General features: G+C 39.4%; 2 protein-coding genes across 4 annotated transcripts in view; one reads left to right on the top strand and one right to left on the bottom strand.

The window, feature by feature from the left end:
• The window catches only part of LOC113440202 (NACHT, LRR and PYD domains-containing protein 12), a 432,514-nt gene that overhangs the window by 115,552 nt on the left and 293,923 nt on the right, over window positions 1–23,039 (top strand). The window lies entirely within an intron of this gene.
• B4GALNT4 (beta-1,4-N-acetyl-galactosaminyltransferase 4) overlaps window positions 1–23,039 on the bottom strand; it is a 193,978-nt gene that overhangs the window by 77,271 nt on the left and 93,668 nt on the right. For all 3 annotated transcript variants that reach the window (XM_087919432.1, XM_087919418.1, XM_026706455.2), the window contains exon 2: window positions 10,232–10,347. In XM_087919432.1, coding sequence (XP_087775558.1) covers window positions 10,232–10,347 — 116 coding nt within the window. The remainder of the gene's footprint in view (window positions 1–10,231; window positions 10,348–23,039) is intronic.

Here is a 23,039-nt window from a genome sequence, read left to right as displayed (position 1 = left end):
AGGGACAGTAGGCACGATTAGTGCGCTTATGCACGCCCCCTACAGGCCTCTTAGGAAGGGGTGAGGTCAATAGTAGACAGTCTAAGGTTAAAGTTTTGGGGGTTTGGGAAAGAAACTACAGAGTCAGGTAGAGTATTCTAAACATTGACCACTCTGTTGCTGAAGTCGTATTTTCTGCAGTCAAGTTTGGTGTGGTTAACCTTGAGTTTGTATCTATTGTGTGCTCTTGTATTGTTATGATTGAAACTGAAGTATTCATTTGCAGGTAGGACATTGCAATGTATGATTTTATATACTATATTTAGATTGAATTGGAGGCGGCATAGTTCTAGGTTTTCTAGGTCTAGAGTTTCAGGTCTGGTGGCATAAGGTATTCTGCAATGAGTAGAGGAGCGGAGAACTCTTCTTGTGAAATATTTCTGGACTTTTTCAGTTGTGTTAATATCAGATACACGACATAGGTTCTAGACCAGGGGTTCCCAACCTGGGGTGCTCGTACCCCCTGGGGGTACGAGGCTATATTCCAGGGGGTGTGAGAAAAGTCCAGGTAAATAATAGGATATTGGCTATATGTTGGCATTTTTATTTATTATTTATTTCAGGGGGTGCGAGGTTCGAGTGAAATTTCTTTAGGGGTGCGGGGTGAAAAAAAGGTTGGGAACCACTGTTCTAGACTGATGAGCTGTATTCAAGCATAAATCTAGCAAATGTTTTGTATGCTCTAGTTAGTAGTGTGATATTACCAGAGAAGAAGCTATGTAGGATTAGGTTAACAACTCTTAATGCCTTTTTGGTTATGTACAGTGGACTCTAGCACTTAGATCATTTCATATGAGTACTCCACGGTCCTTGACAAAATTTGGATCCTCAACAAGGTCTTGACTATTTAGCTTGAATTTTATTTTCTGATTTTTCTGCCAATATGTAAGACAGAGCATTTATTTGTTGAGATTTGAAGTTGCCATTTGATTGACCATTCTGATACATAGTCAAGGTCTTTTTGGAGGGTAGTAGTATTGTCTGTGCTGTTGAATAGCTTTACAACATCAGCGAAGAGAACACAGTTGCTCTTAATATGATCACAGAGGTCATTTATGTAGAGTATGAAGAGAGTTGGTCCTAAAACACTGCCTTGGGGGACACCACTGTTGATAGGTACAGAATTTGATAGGACGCTCCCAATTTTGACCATTTGTTGTCTGTTTGATAGGAATGATTCTATCCAGTTATGTAGGTTTCCAGAGATACCATAAGATTTCAGTTTTAGGAGTAGTTTGTCGTGTACCACTAAATCAAAGGCTTTACAGAAGTCTACGTAGATTGCATCTATTGTTTTGCCCTGGTCGAGTTGTGTAGTCCATATGGCTTTTGCAGTGTAAGAGTTGCAGATTACAGGATAGTTTTTTTCTGAAACCAAATTGTTTATTAGAGAGTAAGTTGTTTGTCTCTAAGTGGAGGATAATGGATTGGTTAATAATTGATTCCATGACTTTACTGGTGATGCAGCATAAGGAGATTGGTCTGTAATTTTCAACCAGGCTGGGGTCTCCCTTTTTGAAGATGGGAATGACCGTGGCTTGAGACCATAGTTTTCGCAAGGAGCTGGTCCTCAAAGATTTTTCAAAGATTATGCTTAGAGGTTCGGCTATGGCAGTGGATAGCTTTTTTAAGAAGTAGGCATATATTCTGTCCAGTCCAATAGATAGAGATGGTTTTAGATTGTGCAGTGCTTTTTCAACAATGTCTTCTGTAAAATTGATATGTATTAGATCATTGTAGTTGTCTGTGGTTCGACTAGGAAGTATTGGGCTTGATCCATTGCTGTTTACAAATACTGAGCCAAAGAATGTATTAAACAGGTTTGCTTTGATGGTGTCGCCATTGCAGTCTTTGCCATTAGGTCCTTTCAGGGGTGGGATAGACCTTGAGTCTTTTGGTTTGTTGTTTACAAAATTATAGAAAGCATAGGTAGAATTTGTGTGTAGATGGTTTTCCTCTTCTTTAATGCGATAATTAGTGCATTCAGTTTTTATCTGATGGCATAGATTTTTGTATTGGCTTTTGAAGTTGGCAACGTGACCAGATTTGTTTTGTTCGTCAAAGTGATCTCTTTTTGGATAGAGGCTTCCTTATTGTTATGGGTAATCTGTTTTTCCTGGTTTGGGGAGTTGTTATTGGTACATATAGTTTGATGGCTCTTTTGATTTCTAATAAGAATATGTTGTAATGGTCTTCAGCAGTATTGCATCCATGAATAGAAATTGCCAATCAAGGGAAGAGAGATCGTTGATTATAAGAAAGAACCCTGCTGGAAAAGGGTTCTTTAATTTGTATTCCATAAATTGAATTCAAACTATTGCTGAAGATGAGATCAAGGCAGTTGTTAAGCCTAGTATTGTTGGTTACTAGTTGTTCCAGTCCCAGATTTCTTACTGCATTGTAGAAGGTTGCATGTATGGGTTCAGTTGTACATTTGTTTAGGGTCCAGTTAATATGAGGTAGATTGAAGTCACCAATAAAGATAAAAGCATGTGGGCAGGATGCTGCCCATGTTAGTAGTGTATTTAGCTTGTTTACATGTTCGATGTCATAATCAGGGGCTCTGTAACTAGTAAGAACCGAAATGTGATATTTAAGGTCAGTTCACAGATAATGGTCTCAGGAAGAGCAAGCTCTTGGGTAACTCGGATGTTTTTCAGATGTAAGGACTTTTTATAGAAGATAGCAATACCACCTCCTCTACGTATTTCACTATCAGATTGGTAAACATGATAGTCTCTTACTGAGGTAATGGAGTCAGGGAGAGATGCATTGAGCCATGTTTCACAGACAAATATGATGTCAAATTTAGCCGTATTTAGTAAGAGGAGAAATTCAGGTATTTTATTTACAAGGCTTCTTCTATTGAGTAGCTTGCATTTAAGGCCAGTTGTAGTTTGAATTGAGGTAGTTGGGGGTGTGCATGCCTAGTCTTATACCTATTATCTTGTAAGTGATTGACAAATCAAATAAATAAATAACTACCAACCTGCCTTCAATCGAGTACCTGTATACTGCACAAGTCAAAAAGAGGGCTGTGAAAATATTTACAGACCCCTCACATCACGGACAAAAACTGTTTCGACTCCTTCCCTCAAAATGATGCTATAGATAGAGCACTGCACACCAGAACAACTAGACACAAGAACAGTTTATCCCGAACACCATCACTCGTCTAAACAAATAATTCCCTCAACACTGTCCAACTATTTACAAAGTCTGCACTACTATTACTATTAGTCTTCTCATCACTCCTTATCACCCATCCCCTCCCACTTGTGACTGTATGACTGTAACTTTGTCGCTTTTATCCTTACAATTTATTTTGACTGTTTCCTAATATGATTTGATTGCTTATTGTCCCCCATGACTATGATTAAGCATTGTACCTTACGATTGTTGACGAATGTATCTTTTCTTTTACGTACACTGAGAGCATATGCACCAAGACAAATTCCTTGTGTGACCAATCACACTTGGCCAATAAAGAATTCTAGTCTAGTCTATTCTAGTCAGGCTTTTTTTTTAAAAAAAAGACAGCCATATTAAAAATATCAAATTATTCAGGATGTTGGTACTTTTGCAAAAAATAGTGCAGGTTTTTCTAGACACCATTTTGCAATGGATCCAGTTTGGAACATCCTCAAAATTGCAGTATCGGTGGAAGATTCAGGGGTACAGTCTACCGTGATGGGGCAAAAAGCAGCATTACAGTAAGGAGGAATTGGCCAGGGAAAAAGGGACTCAAACCAAGCCTGAGGGGAAAAGGAGAGTAGGGAAATTGTGTGGCAGCAGATCCTGCAATGATGTCAGCCAGCCCAGCAATCTTTGCAGTAACAAAGTGACCTCCTTCCCTAGCCTGCACTGTACATGGTTATCCAGGGAACTCTCCAGCCCATGTCTCTGATCCTCAGATAGCTTCAGGAGTTAAGACTGTGTGATGCTGCTTTTTTTCCCTTCCTGTTAACAAGGATGGTGAGGCTGAACACTAATGCTTGGAATCAAGAATTAGAAATTATTTAATTAGCGCAAAATTACAGAGCTGGGAAGGAGCAGTACCTAATAAAGAGCAAGAGCTCTCCGGTTCTAACTTTTATACCAACATACATTTAACATTTGATAGAGATTTAGATAATCAGATGTGTGATTAAATATTTGATTTTCCTTCCCATGCTCTCAATCACCAATGAGAAGCCTGTGTTTTAAGATTAATTACATTTTGATTTGCAATACTGAATTTTGGAACAATTTCGTCTAGTTTTTTTCAAGCTTTTCAATGAGTCCAGGCCATCTTTTGCATCAAGTCCAGCTAACAATATTTCTGAATAAATTAGAATAGATTGTGGAAGAAGACCCATTTTATGGTGAGGAGATTCTCTATTTCTTGAAACATTTAACAATGTTTTAATGTTTAGTATTCTGTTCTTTGAATGTGTGGTCTTTCTTGAGGGTCACTTCACACATTGCTCTTAGTTTGCACAAATAGAGTTTATTTAAGATTTTGGAATTTTGTATATAGAATAAGTATCTTCTACTTTCATGCTGTTGTGAATCTTTTAAATACATCTTCCTTCCTTCCTTCCTTCCTTCCTTCCTTCCTTCCTTCCTTCCTTCCTTCCTTCCTTCCTTCCTTCTTTTGACAAATAATGTTAGAATGCAATATATTTTTATACAAGAGTAAAACTAATCCATTTGGCATATACTATGAGAAATACTTAAAATAATATTTCTTGTTATAAATATAACAACAGCAGAATGTTAATGGTAAGAAGATTGGATAAAAGGAAATAACAATGGTTGCAGTCAATGACAAAAGAGGAGATTGCCAGAAAAACCAAGCATTACTAGTATCATTACATTCTTGGGCAATCTTTTGGCATTGGCAACTTTATCTGTTTTATTTGTTTCAAAAACAATGAGACCAGCAAAGTAAAAATACTGTAAGGATAAATATGACAGTTTTTAAAGCATCACAGATGGTAGCACTTCATAACACTCCTGAACACAGAGACAAACACGCTCACAAAGCTGAAAGCATACAAAATGTTTATGAAAGATGAATACTATCCATGCTCCTTTCCTCCTTTTACTACTGCTTCCAATCTCTTATACTGCTTTCCTAAAAGCCCAGTTCATTCTAAGTGGTTGTTATGAAACCTGGGGGTGCTGGTCATACAGCAACTGGGGTTAGGAAAGTCAGTCTAGTTTGTATTTTCTCTCTTCATTCTGGGTTAGGGGGATATTTCCTCAAACCAGAGCTAAAGAGCTTAGAGTGAATTTCCTTTGCCATTCCACTCTGAATAATTTTCTACTGCACAGTCAACATCTGCTGTTTGAACTTCCATCTTGAATAGCTGCAGTCCTACAGATGTTGTAAGACCAGACAAAACTTAAGATCTTCAATAGCAGTTTTATGCCAAAGAAATCCATGCCAAGAGATTTGACAGATATTGGAAACCCTTAGAAGAGGAAAAATTAATTTTGTAATGAACAAAATTGTAAGGCCAGATACACTAAAACAGAAGCTGTTATAGGAAGAACTCCAGAAAGGACCAAAATAATCAATTTTAAATTATTTCCTGGAATTTTATCCAGCATGATGGCTTTACAATGAGCCTTAAATTTACACCTATTTTTTTACCAATTACTTTCCCTTGTGCAACAGTATGTAATCTAATTGGCAAATAAAAAGAATGTTTTTATATACATCAGGAAGTCAGGAAATGTGTTCAGTAGAATCACAAAATACTTTATCTATTCAGAATGCAAGTAGGAGATTGATTGCCTATTGGAATACTGTCCTGCACAGGAAATTAGCATTTCAGAGGAGAAACAGGCTGAGGTGAGACATACTTGTTTACTTCATTCAGGGAGCTTTAAAACAAAAAAGTCCAGAATGAATAAAAATTCAGTGACAATATAGCTGCAGACTTCTTTAATAGGAACTGATAGAACCAATGGCCTTTAGGGGCTGTTTAAACATTTATATAGAACAGTGGCTTTTAGATATTGCGACTTGAATAAAAAGTAAAACAGAACTTGCTGAAGTGGATCACAGTGTTTCTCTACTAAAGAGTTCAGACCTCTTCTGGGACCTTCTAGGGCTGCTGCTTAGGCTACATTAAAGGAAGAGAGGCTGCTGAGATTTAAATGTTTCTTTGTGCCTTCTTTTCGTCCCTGTTTTCTTCAAAGATGATTGCTAGGGTCACCAAATAGCTTTATGCTTATGATCAGAGTGGAAGGAAGACAAGCCTAGGAACCAACTTTTCATTATTTTTTGTTAAGGATTTTACACACAGTAAAAGTCAGATCCAAAGGGGGGAAAATAGAAAAGAAAAAAGAACAAAAAGGAAAAAAGTGCAAGAAAAAAAGGAAACAAACTATAGTTTATTATACTAATGACTTCCAATCTTCCCTCCAACAGATATTAAGAAACCTTTTATCTCCCTTCCCATTTAATTATTATTCCAGAAATGCCTTCACTTTAACTTTCAGCTTTCCAAACATTAAATCCATAAATTATCATTTCACTTTTTTTTTTTCTTTTAGCAAAAAGCCCATAAAAGGTTCCCAACTCTTTTAAAAAGCACTTGTCTTTTTCTCCTTGACAAACAAGTTAGTTTTTTATCTTTGGCCAATTACGGCATTTTTACAATCCATTCCTCCATTATAGGAATTTCAGTACCCTTATCATCCTGGCACATATAATAATCTTATGACCGACCAACTTTTTAACTAATATATTGGCTAACATGATTCTGAATCCAGACTGTGTCACAAGATATATCTCCCACAAATGTTGCATTCCTGACTGGAACTGAAGAAGACCTTGGTGAAGCTCTGCAGTATAACACTGGCAACTGGAAGATAAAGAAACATTGTGTGGTCTGTACAAGCACTTGGTTCCATGAAATGCTGCTTAAAATCACGCAAGGGAAGCCCACCACTGTTTCCAGGGAATGGCTCTTGTATTGCTTGCTCCTTCACATAGTATCACCTCTCAAGCTAGCTTCTGTACTGGGCTGAAGAAAAGCTGCAGTACACAGTGAGGTGCTCCCTTAATTTTAAATAGCATCCAAGGGGAGAGCAAAGAAGATATAAAACTGCTGATTAAAAAAAAAAGCAATCTCTGTGGAGATTTCACGGCAGGAAGCTCCCAGAAAAGGTGATAGAATCTGACCTTAGATCAAGAGGCTAAGCTTATATATGATGTCTTTGGAATGTCCTTATATTTCTGTCTTTGTGTGTGTAAATGGGAAGAAAGAAATGGGTGCGTGTGTGTGTTTCAGTTTCTACCGTATATATTTCCTCTTATTGATGAGCTCTTATTAAGGTCCTTTCTCATTAATCTTGAGCGTATATGCCTGCTAGTGAAATACATATATTTAGCGAAACAAAATTCCAGGTTCTTTGAAAAGCCAATGCCATATATAATTTGGCAATTTAATTACTTAACAATGAACTTTCTGCATACTTTAGCTTTGGAATATTTATCCCGGAAAATTTACTATTAGAGAAAAACTGGCTTTCAAGAGTTCTGATTTCTGTACACAGCTCTGTGGGCAGTCTTGCCAAAGAATGTTTCCAAATGAACAAGTCACAATGCTGTCAATCAAAAGATTATGAAGCTAGTCATATGCAGCAGAAAAATGATTGAAAAAGCACTGGGAAAATGCAGGAACACCATTCGGAGACATGATTTGAACTGGAAACTCCTGCGGGTACTGTTCATATGGCTTTCTCCCATCTGATCAGATGAACCCATGATACCAGATGCAGTACTAGAAAGTCAGAATGCTTAGGAGTATCACATTTTAAGGCCACATGCTTCCAGATTCCCGTCCAAATTAGGCAGCCAAAATTAAGGGCTGCAAAAAGATTAAATTGGTAGTAAAATGACAGCAACCATATTTTTTGGTTTTATTTTTTTTTCATGCCAATTGCTGTGAGAGATATGCTTTTGCATAGATTTGTACTTTATTTTAAGGTACAATTCTGCCCTTATTTCTGAAGACACATAATCAACATACTGTTAAATGGGGACTTGTGTCCATGTAACATGGCCAAGTAACATACAACACTCTTCTTTAGCTTATGTGAACTGTTCTGCATTAACTCATCCAACTTTGTCAATTTTTTCTCTTCTACAGGTAGTCCTCAACTTATGGACCATAACAGAACCCAAAAATTGTGTTGTTAAGTGAGATACTTGTTAAATGTGTTTTTGCCTCATTTTACGACCTTTCTTGCCACACTTGTAAAGTGAATCACTGTAGTTGATAAGTTAATAACCCGATTGTTAAGAAAATCTGGGTTCCCCATTGACATTGCTTGTCAGAAGGTAGCAAAAGGGGACCCAGCAATGGTCATAAATATGAACCAGTTGCCAAGAGCCTGAATTTTGATCATGTGACCCTGGGGATACTGTAATAGTCATAAGCATGTAAGACAGTCATAAGTCACCTTTTTTTCAGTGCCATTGTAACTTTGAACTATCACTAAATGAATTGTTGTAAGTCGAGGACTACCTGTATTCTGAGGTGCTGACGCCTTTCGCATAATCACCACTATCACAAGGGAAGTATCATTGGCAGGCACAGAATCATTCCCCTCCCTTTCAGATCAAGCTCTTTAAGCGCCGTTTTGCTTACTATTTCTAGCCAGGTGAAAGAACGATTCTGGTAGAGCCAAAGCTTTATCATAAAGCAATGTGCTAATGGAGTCCTTGGTGTTCTTTATACTTAGCTATTTGCTTGCAGACATCCCATTAGGTAATGAATGAAAGGTCTACAAAGAAATAACCAAGATCAGAGAGTACCAGGGACTGGATAGTTCAACCCTGAACTATAGATATTCTCTTCTATGAGAGTGTTAATGTCTTCTCTTAACCAGCCTTATGAGACAACTTAATAAGGTAGCTCTGCAACTTCAGCCGACAAAAGCCCTGCTAGTTTTTCCTTCAGCTCTCAAGTGCCAGCTGCCAAGTACAGTAAATTGCCGGATTAAAGAACAATCCCTCCCAGCCAAAAAAAACCCCTAATCAGTCTGAGGTCAGAAAGTGTCTTTGATTTTCTTTAGTTCTAGACAAAAATCAGAGTCCAAAGCAATGCACCTTCAGAAGGTGTGGAAGAGTTTTGGTCTCCAAGCTTGAGTGAAGGTGCAGATTCTTCTGTCTGTGGAGATTCTCAGTCATTTGCCCCAAAGGTGCTTTTTCAAGAGGCAACTGGAGTTTCTTGTTTTTGCCCGAGAAAGTCCTTGAAAGCCTCTTGAAAAAGGGATGTGCAGATCAATGGTGGGATTCAATTTTTTTACAAACAGTTCTGTGGCCGTGGCTTGGTGGGCATGACGTGGCTTGGTGGGTGTGGCAGGGAAAGGATACTGCAAAATCGCATTCCCTCCTCACCCCACTAACCTGCTTTCCATCTCTGTTCTCCTGTGCAGGGCAACAAAAGGAGACCCAGCCAATCAGGGAGGTAGAGAATAGATGGGGGTTGGACCAGTCAGTGATGGTATTTGCCAATTCTCTGAACTACTCAAAATTTCTGCTACTGGTTCTCTAGAACTGGTCAGAACCTGCTGAATACCACCTCTGGTGCTGATTCTTCTTTGCACCAAGAATTTTTGAAGCAGGTAGTGACAGGCTAACTACCTGGCTATTCCTAAGCTCAGAAATGGAGGAGGAATGGAGCACCATCGCTCTCCTTATACAGGACTTCAGCGAAACTCTAGAGATAAGAAAAATAGGGGACCCATGACCCATCTAGAATGAACTCAAATTCCTGTTAGCAACAATCCATCCTGTTTGGGGATGGTGGGAGCAGGAGCAACCATCCCCCTCTTTTGGGGTATTTTGCAATCACATTTTTTTCCAGACAAAGTTTCACCAACCCAAAGTAGTCCCTTGTGGATCCCAAGTAGTTCATCTAGACACCATTAACATATGTTGCTGCTTAATATTGATAAAATCTTCCTAGTCGTGGCACTTCTGGCTTTCTGACTGATGTCTACATCATGCTCAGACTTGTAGATACCTTACAGGTATCCCCAAGCATACTGGAATCAGGAAGAATCTCTTCCCTATTCTCCTACCATTCTAGCAATCTACTCCCCCAAAAAACATGATTAGAAATCTTTATTTTTAAATAAGTAACAGCGAGAAAAAGCACAAAGCTATAGGCACAAATGAAGTTACCATCTGTTCATCTTCCCGGCTCTCACTGGAGTCCTCAGCCTTCCTATGAGGAGAGGGCACATGGGCCCCAGCTGCTCGCTTGCCAGGGTCTGTCTCTTCTCCCAGTCGCTCACCATCTGCAAAAGAAAAAGCAGATGCATTGCAAGCTATGAGAAGACAGCGCACAGAGACAAGGCCTGCACCAACCCTCGGCCTGTCTGATGCCAGTCTTCCACCTCCAGTGAGAGTGAATACAGGAATTAATCCATTATTGAGCAAGCCGCCCATATGATTATTGTCATTTTCATGAACCGTTGTATGTTTTATGTTTTTAATATTAGAATGCTTAGCCACTTGAAGTCTTTGGAATAGCACAGAATACAAATGCTTGCAAATAAATACATACCTTATCCTTTCAGAAATTAATGTACAAAAACAATAAACTCTGCAAAGGTTACAGTGACAACAATCACAACCTAATAGTTCTTCAAAAAGCCCCCGAGTGCTTGGGTCATTAACTCTTTCAGGCTACTCTAGATCCCTTCCAGATGGTGAGTTTATAGTGCAATAAATATGCTACTATTCATATTGTATTTGAAATCTGAATGCATTGTGCCTCAAAGTAATGCTTTTTGTAGTGTTGTTCAATACTCCTGCTAGATGTCTTGTTACTGTGAAATTTTTCCTCACTGCATTTTGGCTTCTTTTTTTCCTGTTACATTTTTTCCTTTTTTTCCCTCCTCTGTCCAGGAACTTAAGGCAGCATATACTGGAATATCACCTTATTTTATCCACACAATAAATAATATTGTGAAATAGATTTGGATTCAGACAGAATCACTCACCCAAAATCACCTGGTGAGTTTTTGTGGTAAGCATGGTTGGATCTCTGTAGACATTTTCCAACACTGTGCCAACTAAGAGGTCTGTAAGGGGCGTGCATAAGTGCACCATTGTGCCTACCGTCCCTGTCCTATTGTCCCCATTTATTCATACCTATTTCCTGTATTCTTACTCATGTTTATACTTATACCTATTATCTTGTAAGCGATTGACAAATCAAATAAATAAAATGAAATAAATAAACTATCTCCCCAGTTTCTTCCAGATTGCTTTCTAATGTTTAGTATTGTAACTTAGAAGCAAACAAAAAATAAGGCTATACACTGTACAGTTCTTCCCAGTAATGCACCATATTTCTATAAATTTGTGTTTTTTTCAAGAGTTTTAAAACTTATTTGAAGGGAATTTACTTTCTCTCACCTAACCACTGAATTTTGTTTCTTCCAGCTTATAAAAAGAGAAGCAGGACACGATCTCCTGCAACAAAGCTGAAGATTTATAAATGTATCATGTTTGGGAAAAATATTGGGTGATCAGTACTTGAAATAGGCTAGTGTTTGTGCAGCATTAACAGGAGAAATTCCCTGCAAAGTGATAACCTTAAGACGTGGGGAGAACAGGTAGAGAAAAACTTACAGTAATCAAATGTTCATGTCCAAACAAAGAAAAATTCACTTGAGCTAGTTAAGTCTGATGTAGATATTTCTTTTCAATCAAAATGGCTTGAACTCCAAGAATCCACTGAATCTCCTGAAGTACCATTGGACATTAATGGAATTTGCTAGTATCCATCTCAACATGCATTAGGGAAGAGTGTTTACAAAAAATGTTACAGAAACAACAACTTTGTTATTATTACTTTAAATCATTCATGAACAATGATAACATAAAGTAATGCTTGAATCTGTGCTCTGCAAACATAGATAGATTTAAATAGCTTCTTGGACTTCTGGCTAAGATTACGAGAGCAGACAGATTTAGAATGAGCCACAAAAGCCTCCTCTGAGGACATTGTTTCATCTTGAATTAGGCCAATTAATATTAATATTCCCAACTTCATTCTCTCATACATTTTCATGCACCCTTTAAATACTGGATATGTAACCCTGAAACTAGCACAGCTGGTGAGATTATATACTGCAATTATCAATGAGAAATCTCAATACCATCATCTGTTTCATGTAAACATCTGTTACTTACTGTTCTAAATAGAGGTAGCTCAATCTTTGGGACCAGACTTTACCAGTGCAATAATATATGTGCATGGCAGCGTAAGTTCTAAACAAACACCCCTTCCTTTATAAACTAGTTTTACTGCTTTATTTTGGCATGTAATGAAGATCTCTGTAAAATCTGATGAGTTCTTCCCTTCTGCAAAGACTTATTATAGAGGTAAGGAACTAGCGTTTCTTGAAATGCTACTGAATCACAATTCCGCAAAATCTCACTGTCACAATCACAAATCCCAATGGCCTTCCCCACTGTCAGTGGTGAAAAATGTTGCGAGTTGAAAAACAGGAATGCTTGGACTATTCTAGATCAGGGGTGTCAAACTCAAAGGCTCAGGGGCCAAATCCAGCCCATGAGATGCTTAGATCTGGTCCACGGGGCCACCCTGAAAATAGCAGAATGGCCCGTGGTGCCTCTGCCAGCACCATGGCCACCCCAAGCTCTGTTTTTCCTGGCAGAACGCTCAGGTTGCCACAGACTCCCCACAACACAAGTAACATCATGCTGACCATGCCACCCCCCCCAGGTCTCCTCCCAAGGTCAAACACAACCCTGATGTGGCCCTCAATGAAATTGAGTTTGACACCCCTGTTCTAGATTACCTGGTTTATTGAAATAGAAATAAAAATTATGGAGTAAATAAAAAGGAAATAGGGCTTATTTATTTGATGTGCCACTTTTCTGTGGAAAATGAATGTTCAAGTAAACTTAAAGGTCAAACAAAACACTCAGAGTACAAAAACACCAAATAAATTAAAACATGAATGATAAAATAATTGGCCATCAAATAGTCACGGGAAATAAGAGCTCTATTATAATCTACCTTGGCTCTTCTGCATTTGGAGCTCTCTTCAGTTCTGAGCACCAAGCTTGAAAATTACAATGCAGAAGCTGGAATTGTTTTAGAGGAGAAGTATCAAGATGATAAAGGGGTCTGGAATCCAAGCTTTGGGAAGGGATAAAGCTGCTGAACACATAGCTTGCAAAAGAAAAGATGAAGGGGAGTTATGATAACAGTGTCCCAACATCTAAAAGCTTACCAACCACAACTTTATTTTCTGTTCGAGCCAAGGCAGAACAAGCAGCACCAAGTTGAAATTTTAAAAAAGGCTGGATATTGGGAGGACTTTCCTGGTGAAAGAACTACAGCATTTCTTACCATAAGCGGTGGAAGAAGCTGCCTAGAAGAACAGGGGTAAACAACTCTGCTTGTTGAAGGTATCTAAATAGGGTGGGATGACCATCTGGGGAGCTCAGGTGCACTGGGCAATGGGTTGGACTAGAGTTTGCCTATAAGTTTCCTTCCAACTCCAACTTTAATTCTGTGATTAAAGGCCTGGTTAAATAGATGTTTTTTTAAAAAATTAAATGCAAGGGGCCAATCCAGCTCCCCCCAAAATGCACTTCATAGTCCAGAAAGGATTCAGTAGAAGAATCTTACCACAAGATAAGTGAAGTTTCTGAAAGGAGGGACATCTTCAAAAGAGCCTGTTCAATCAAGTTCTTCACAGAAAAAACAGTGTCTCAGAGAGACCTTAAATCAAAGGTCTTCAAACTTGGCAAGTTTAAGACTTGTGGACTTCAACTCCCAGAATTCCTGAGCTACCATGACTGGGGGAGGAATCCTGGGAGTTGAAGTCCACAAGTCTTACAGTTGTCAAGTTTGAAGACCCCTGCCTTAAATTATTTGGGCTTAAAATGTTGGCATCTGTATCCAGGACAGACTTAACCTTTGAATCCAGGTGTAATGGGAATGGCTTTGGTAGGCAGAAGGAAGATCTGCAGCCCAGACAATACTCTAATAAGAAGTAGTCTGCAGGTAGGGGGGAACCATGGAAACCATTTCAGAAGGGACCCTCCCTAGTTTTTGGAGCCTCAAGAGAGAAAGGGAGAAATACTTTGAAATACTTGTAACATCTTAATGTAATCTTACAGCAAAGAAAGCGCTGGTGTTCCTGGTTGTGCTTCTTCTGTAGACTACCTCAAAGAGCTAACGCCAGCAGCACATTCATCTTTGTTCAGCCTATTATGAAACTTAGGCAATATTTTAGAATACTGACATTTTCCTGGAATTTGATGGTTGACAGCAGTAGATTAGGGAGACATCAGCATACTGATAGTGAACCAGTTTAAATCACTAAGTGACCTTCCCTACTGGTTTAAGGTACACATTGAAGAGCATGGAGAGAAGATGGGATTATACTGGACAACACCAGTCAATAGCATAAGTATGAATTATCAGTCCCACACATCATCATGGCCTGACAGGAAGAACATGAACCGGGACAGGAAGCTCAGGACTGAGAATCTGGAGAAGAAACTACAGGTATGTCAGCCTCAGGAAAAATCACATGAGGCCAATTAAACTCAAGCAACATCTGAGCAGCTCAAAGAGTCAGAAGAGAAGTAAGACAGACCTTCCAGCCCACAGGTGCAGTGAGTAGAGGGGAGAGCAGAACAGAGGTCTGTTAGGCTTCCCATGAAGTAAAGAAGTAAATCTATTTTTGACAACTGGCTGCAGTCTATAAAAGAATCTACTCTGCCTCTGTTCTCTTTGCTGGAGACAATATCTGACATCCAGCTTGTGCATGATATTTGTGTGTGGATTTCTGCTTCTTGGATCTGTAATCTTTGGATTGGCTGACAACTTTGACCTGGCTCTAAACTGACCTTTGCCTTCATTTGTGACCTGGACAATTCTTCAGCATGTTCCCATTCTCAAAGCAAACCTTGCAGGCAAGCCTCAGATTTGTTTCACTGAAACATCTTCAGCTGATAATCACTCAAGATTCTGTGTTTGTATGTGGTTGAAGCCTGCAGCAGGATAGGTTTGGCCTTCCAGATGTTCTAGAACAGGGGTGTCAAACTTGCGTCATCATGGCGTCATCACATGACATGTCACGACTTTTTTCCCCTTCACTAAACCGGGCGTGGGTGTGGCCAGTACGTGATGCATCCAGCCCATGGGCCGCAAGTTTGACACCCCTGCCCTAGCTGAAATCATGTACTGTACAAGATGCTAATCTGTTATTGTGCTTTTTAACATGCCACATTGCACACTAGTGCACTGTGAAATTTAACTAAATATTACTGTCATTTTTGTTTCAGTAATTTTTCTTATAAACTTGTCTGGATAAAGTGATTGTGTTTCACTCTGTATGCACTTTCTCAAGGACAAGATGCAGTGCTAAAGAAAGAAAGAAAGAACTGATGTGGAGTGCTTTATTCGGGGACGAGTGGAAAGAGTGAAAATTTCCAGACATCATGTTTTGCAGCTGAACTATAAAATTGAAATATACGGACAGATTCTCTGATGTCAAAATGAAGATGAAAGCCATTGGAAGGGAGGTGTTTGTTTTTTTTCATATAAAAAGCAATCTTTCTAAGATGAGATGGTGACTTTTTATTTTTTAGCTGAAAGGAATCAAATCAGTTTTTTTTTAATTGTATTCAATGGGACCCTGGGGTTCCACAAAAACATGATAGGATTCAGTGAGAGATTAAAAGGGGAGATTTGTGCTCAAACATGTCCACATTTCTGTTATTAGAGCCTTGCCTCTTGGTCAGGGCCACGAGTTTGACAGCCCTGTTCTAGAACAATATGATTCATGATATTGAAAATAGTTCAGAAGCCCAGAAGAACTATGGTAGTAGAGCTACATTCCAGTCAGTCCGCAACATGGATGATTTTATAGTACTGCTCTATTTTCTTTGGATGTGATGGAGGCAAAGAAAGAAGGGTTCATTTCTGAAAACACTGTGTGTTTATTTATTAAATTTGTATGCCACCCATCTTGCATTCAAACAACTCTGGGCAGCTTATTCATATTCTTGATTCATCCTACCATTTTTTCTGTTCTGTTGTCATAGCTCTGTCATTCCTCCCAGCGCCTTGATAAACCAAGGCATTAATTTGGTAAGAGGGCACTTAGGAATACCAGTCAACCCCAAAACTGTCTATACAGCCTTATAGATCAGCCAGATTAATGGCATCTCTGAGAGATGAAAAGGAAACTTTTCAAGCAAATTTAGGAACCCACTTGGATCCAGATCTAAATTTTAAGTCACTCATTCATCTTGCAAAAGTCTGTACCAGCCTCTAGTATAAAACTGAGTCATCTGTCCATAAACATATAGGACTTACTGACTTGGGAAGTAGAGACTATTGACACATTAATGATGATGCTGCCTAACCCTGTCCTGGCTACCCAAATGCACAACAAATACTCAAAATTGGCAGTCTATTTGATGGGGCATCACTCAGAAGGAATCTTCCAATTTTAGCCTAAGAATAAGCTGGCCAACAGAGCTAGGGAAATATTATAAGTAGAGCTCCTTATTATATTATGAGTAGAACTCCTTAGCATCAGAGCGTGTCAATAATGATATACAAAATACTAATGCTCTGATGGTCATTTCGAAAGATTCTTTCTTAGTGAGCATCTAGAAGCCAAGAGGAACATACATGTCAAATTTCAAGTTTGTAGGCTTTACAGTTCTGGAGATTTTGTGATGATGTGTGAGTGTTATTTTGCTTTTATATACATAGATTATGATATGATCTATGATTATAGATTTAAAACTTGGTTTAGTTATAAGAATTCCTGTCATATTGTTTTGTGTAAAATGGTTGTTAACTACCCAGAGGTATATATTTAAGATAAGTGGCCACATAACATTTCTAAATAAATTTTAAAAAGAGGGCAATAATCATGCAGTCAGTGATGCGTCACTTCTGTCCCTCATCTTCCCGTTTAGCTTTTTCTGGCTCCTCCCAGGCCTATTTGAATGACAGCTTGTGCTGCCATTCTGTCAGGCTCTTTTGTGAGAAGACTTTCTGAATCAGCTACGTAATCTCAGATCCTGAAACTGGATCTGAACCCCATAGAATGAGATCTGGAGGGATACACCTGAAGATTTCTAATAAGAGTGAAAACAATCACGTGCCACCTTCTGGTGGTGAATGTAACATCACACAGGATGTTTAAACCAGAATACTGGTAAATATTCAAAACAGAGAAAAGAGAAATCTTGTAAAATCTCATACAGAGGCAGGACATTCTGTAACATCTGCACACCTCTGTCCAAGGAAATGTGGACAACATGTATCTTTCCAATAGAATCAGCACAGTGCTCGATTCCAGATGGAAGGAGGGGAGGGAGGAGAGAGAGGGAGGGGAAGAGAGAGAGAGAGAAAGAGAGAGCGAGAAAGAGAGGGAAAGAGAGAGAGAGAGAGAGTGCACTGGTCTCAGTAATCTTCTCACAGACAGTTGGGCTTGCCCCAACTTTGGGGAAATGGCAGTGGTTCTGTCAACATCTCCTTTCTTACGGTGATGCTGAGCTGTGTGCCTCGTCTCATCCATCCATTGTTTAATTACACATAACACGGAGTAAGAATTAGGATAGGTTCCAGCCAGTGCATTAATAAGTTCTCTCTCAACCTCACGGGCAAGTGCTCAGCGACACCATTCAGCTGGTAACACCAAAGAGCTTGGCATCCTTGGGCACCCCTGCCTTCCTAACTGCTGTCAGCCAAGACTGTTGCTTTCTGAAATTGGCCATGTTCTGAACGACTCTTCTTTATGATTATGTTTTGGTTTTTTTTATTCTCCAAAGAACTGAATTCCAGAATGGGCAAGAAGCAGGGGTGGGATTCTGCCAGTTCGCACCTATTCTCTAGAACCGGTTGTTAACATTCCAAGCAGTTTGGAGAACCGGTTGTTAGAAGAAATCACTGGCCTAATCCTGTAAGGAAGTCAGGAAGGAAACATTCTGGTATTGCTTACAGAAACTGCCTCTCCGTTAACCCTTATTACATTCTTGGCAGGACTAGACTTCCTGTCTCAGGAATGTCTCTGGCGTTTTTTTCCCCACCTTTGCTGGTACTTTGCTTGTGTAGAGTGACCATTCAAAGTTACAGTGGCACTGAAAAAAGTGACTTATGACCATTTTTCACACTTATGACTGTTGCAGCATCCCCAGTCATGAGAGGCCAGGCGAGGAGATGCATGCCTCGATGTGAGTGAATTGAGTTGGCCACGCCCAGCCAATAACATGACCACCAAGCCATGTCCATCCAGTCACGCCCACCGCCTAAGCCATGCCCACAGAACCGGTTGTTAAAAAATTTGAATCCCACCCCTGGCAAGAAATACAAACAATTGCAAAACATGAGTACCACGGAGGAGTAGCTCTTGCTCGGGAAAAAGCCATCTGCCTGCCAAAATTAAATCATTTTTGTAACATCTAAACCAAGTGCCTCTTTCTTTCCTTCCCTGTCCAGTTACTTTCTCTCTTCAGTGTCAGCTCCATCTGATTTTGTTTTCCTCTATTTTCCACCACCCCCGTTTGCAGCTGTCCTTTCCTCCATTCTCTTTTTATCCTTCGTTTAGGTGGTTTCTGCTAGGATTGGGTTTGTGTGTGTGTGTGTGTGTGTGTGTGTGTGTGTGTGTGCTTTTTATGTACGGTACAGGTAATTCTCAACTTAAGACTACAATTGAGCCCAGGGGTGGGATGCTACTGGTTCTGCCCAGCTCTATAGAACCAGTAGCTCTGAAGAGCAGCAGACACTGAACCTGTTCTGTGTTTGCTGCTGTTTGGCCCTCCTGCACACCCGGGCTCTTACCTGTCCTTCATTTCCTGCTTTTTCAACCTCAGCTGCTTTGTGCGGCACAGTTGAGGTTGAAAAAGCAGGAAAAAAGAGGCTTTTCAAACACTGCACACCTGCACGCAGCACTTTTCAGCTTCTGGGCGGCACAGCTTTAGGTGTTTTTATACGCGCATGCAGCACTCATCTGGCACAGTAGTCACTGAACCGGCAGTAACACTGGTTGAATCCCACCACTGAACTGAGCCCAGAATTCGTTGCTAAGTGAGAAATCTGTTAAGTGAGTTTTAAAAATGCATCTTTTCTTGCCAGATTTGTTAAGTGAATCATTGCAGTTGTTAAATTAATAATACATTTGTGAAGTGAATCTAGTTTCCCCATTGACTTTGCTTGTCAGAAGGTCGCAAAAGGTGATCATGTGAACCCAGGACACTGCAACCGTCATAAATATGAACTAGTTGTCAAGCATCCAAATGTAAATCACATGACCATGGGGATGCTACAATGGTCATAAGTGTGAAAAATCATCATAAGTCACTTTTTTCAGTGCCACTGTAACTTCAGAAAACAGTCACTCAATGAACTGTTGTAAGTCAAGGACTACCTGCATGTGCAGACACAGGGTGAGAGAGAGGGCCAAGATTGGTGTCAGCTACTACAGACAACCTTAAGTTGACAAGGTAAGGAAACTGGGCACACAATTTATGTTCATGCTTATCTCTACCTTTCCTGTTTATGCTTCCGCTTTTGGAAGGTCATCTTAGATTCATGCTTTTCCTTTTGCATAAATATAGCCTCTTTTTTGCCTTTCATAGAACCGAAGGATGTGATATCAATTATGTGCTGTGTTTGAAGCAATAAATTCTGCTCGAAGGATTGGGGTATACAGGCAACTATCATATGCTACTGAGCAGGGGTGGGATGCTAACTGGTTCCGCCCGTCTCTGTAGAACCAATAGCTCTGAAGAGCAGCAGACACTGAACCTGTTCTGTGTTTGCTGTTGTTTGGCCCACCTGCCCACCCGGGCTCTTACTTGTCCTGCATTTCCTGCTTTTTCAACCTCAGCTGCTTTGCATGGCACAGCTGAGATTGAAAAAGCAGTAAAAAAGTGGCTTTTCAAACGCTGCACATCCACATGCAGCACTTTTCAGCTGTCCGGGTGGCACAGTTTAAGGTTTATTACACGCACATGTAGCAAAATTTATGTGCAAAATGTAATCACTGAAACGGTAGTAATACCAGTTGAACCCCACCCCTGCTACTGAGAAGGCTAGAATAGCCTTTTTTTAAAAATACTTTCCCCCAAAGACAGGAAATATCTTTTTAAATCCCAAAGTACTGTTTAGAATGATAGCTAAGATTAGTATATATTTCAACCCCCCTTGTTTCTATTTAGTCTTTTCAACCTATTCAATAGCCACTCTTCTTCAGGTGATTACTAATGCTCAAATACTGAGGCAAATTTGAAAAATTGCACCAAGCATCTTAAAGTATTTTACAGATGAGAGAGAGAGAAAATAACAGCAAACAGGCAATTTGTAGATGAATTCAAAGATGTGTGACTCAGCACTGATAGTAATTCTTCCATCTGTCCTTAAATTGTAGTATAAAACGTCATAAACTTGGTTTGCTACTGAACAGATTGGCAACTTTCTCTGTATATGTGATCTAAGATGGCACAGCAAATGAAAAACACACACCTTAATTCCCCACAAAAAGGTCAGTTCTATCAATGAAAAGCCAGCTGAGTGCAGGCTTTGAAGCTTAGTAACATTTATGACGATGGGTCCAACCAAATGACAAGAACTTCAAGACTGGCTTTTCCAAATCTCAACAATAAAGATAGCTGGCACATCTACCAGATGTTTCCTAATTGTTTACATATAAACAGCATGTTTACATATAAACAGAATGTTACCCACCTAGAAGAAAATTTTTGCAACTACAAACAGAAGGGCTATAAAGGAACACAATAGACAACATGGTTTTTCGGGAACAGAATTAAGACCACACAGTGATTAGAGCACCATGAATCACCTTCCCATCTTCTGATCAGAAGGGCCCAATAGAGATTATACTACCTGAGACTTCTCAGAAAACAACTGAATGAAAAACTGCTGGTGATCTTCTACCCCTGCACTATAATCTTAACTTTCAGCACCTCTATATGGTTTGCCAATTGCACAGTGGCAGATAGGACAGCACTCAAGAGGGTTAACATCATTGCCCAGAAGATCATTGGTTGCCCTCTCCCCTCTTTGGGGATAGCTCCTGCTGCCTTAAGAAAGTTCAAAACATTCTTAAAGATCCATCTTATCCTCGGCACCCTTTTTTTGAACTATTACCATCTGGCAGACAGTACAGGATAATAAAGACAAGGACAAATAGGCCGAAAAACAGCTTCTATCCCAGGGCAGTAGCTCTGTTGAATTTTACTGTATAGTGCAATGTTGGTGTGGTGTTGGGGGTTTTCAATTCAATGTGTGGAGTGTGAAGGATGTGTGTTTCTGTTTATTTTCATGGTCATGGTCATAGTCATGATGTGCACTGAAGATGGTGTTTGATTTCGTTGTACGAGGTGCAATGACAATAAACTAAACTAAACAGAAAGGTTGGCAGTAACAGAGTGAGTCCCGTTACTTCTCCAAGCTTCTGCTAAACTAGCAGTTCAAAAGCATGTAAAAATGCAAGTAGAAAAATAGGGACTACTTTGGTGGGAAGGTAACAGTGTTCCATGTGCCTTCGGCGTTTAGTCACGCCGGCCACATGACCACGTAGATGTCTTTGGACACTGCTGGTTCTTTGACTTTGTAATGAAGACAAGCACTGTCCCCTAGAGATGGAAACAACTAGCATGTATGTGCGAGGGGAACCTTTACCTTCATATAAATAAAATGAATCAAGTTATCTATCCACTGTTACAAGCATACCTAATTTAGGATGGTCTTGCAATGCTTGACAATATTACAGACGACTGGAAATGTTTTGTGTTGACCAATAGAATCCCTCAACTAAGACTCAATGGAAGGCCCAGAAGACATTATTCAATTTTAAGTGGTCTAAGAATTTGCATACAGTATCCACAGCACTGATTGATGAGAGTCATGAAGGGTACTGAAGGTTACTATCTACTTATTGATGAGCCTTGGTATATGGAGGATTGCGACTGGAGTGTAAAAGGAGAAATGGTAGACACCACAAACTAATGGACGAAATGAAAGAAAGAACACAGACATGCTGTACGCGTGTCAAACCAAGAGAAAGGCCAAGTAGATAATAAATCTGTATGAAGAAAGTCAGATCTTGTTCAGTGGAGTTGATGAACACAGGGAAGTGAAGCTGCAGGTTAATTAGCGAGAGCTATGCCAGAAAGTGAATTGCAATCATCTAGGTTGTCGTGGAAGCATATCAAAACAAAACTTCAGTGCATGTTATGCTCCAGTGAATGGTTAGAATAAAAGAACCAGGGATGTGTTTGGGAACAATTGTGCAATATTCTGAATGAATGTGGTCTACTGGGAAAATTATTCTGCTAGGAGACATGAATGGATGGAGGAGAAAGCAATGAGAAAGTTCAGAAAAGGATATTGGGCCATTCATAAACCCAAGAATTAATGGGAATGGTGACTTTTTAAAATGAGAAATATTAGAAAAATATTTGCTTATTTCACATTACACAGTTCAGCATAAGCCTATTCGTACATACACAAAGCAAAGGAATTAATATAAGTCTTAAGACATGACTGTTTTGATTTCTATTTATGAAGAAAGACTGAATTCAGAAGGATGGTGAAGGTGATGAGAATTCTGAATGTGCAACATATCATTTTCTAGTACTTCCAAGACATGGAAGAAAATGAAATATATGAAATAAACGAGAGTGAAAGTAGAATTACTGTAGAGATGGAAAGTTCAAGCCCTGAATGAAACAATATTAAAGACAGATTCATCTCCTCACAAGATGAATGGAAAGTGAAGACAAGAAAAAAGAGTGGGGAAGCGGCTTGGAGAAGTAAAAAGAATAAAGTATCAAAGATGCCTACGGGATTACACTAATCGAAAATATTTTTTAAAATGCTGGGTGGAGTAAGGAGGTGAAAGAGGCTGTGGATAAACTGCATAAAAGCTGCAAAACATGAAGGTGTGAG

The sequence above is a fragment of the Pseudonaja textilis genome, chromosome 1 (assembly GCF_049901715.1).
Source record: "Pseudonaja textilis isolate UNSWEBS1 chromosome 1, rPseTex1.2, whole genome shotgun sequence".
In the NCBI taxonomy this organism is placed as follows: Eukaryota; Metazoa; Chordata; class Lepidosauria; order Squamata; family Elapidae; genus Pseudonaja; species Pseudonaja textilis.
This window is presented reverse-complemented; position numbering and strand designations above follow the sequence as displayed.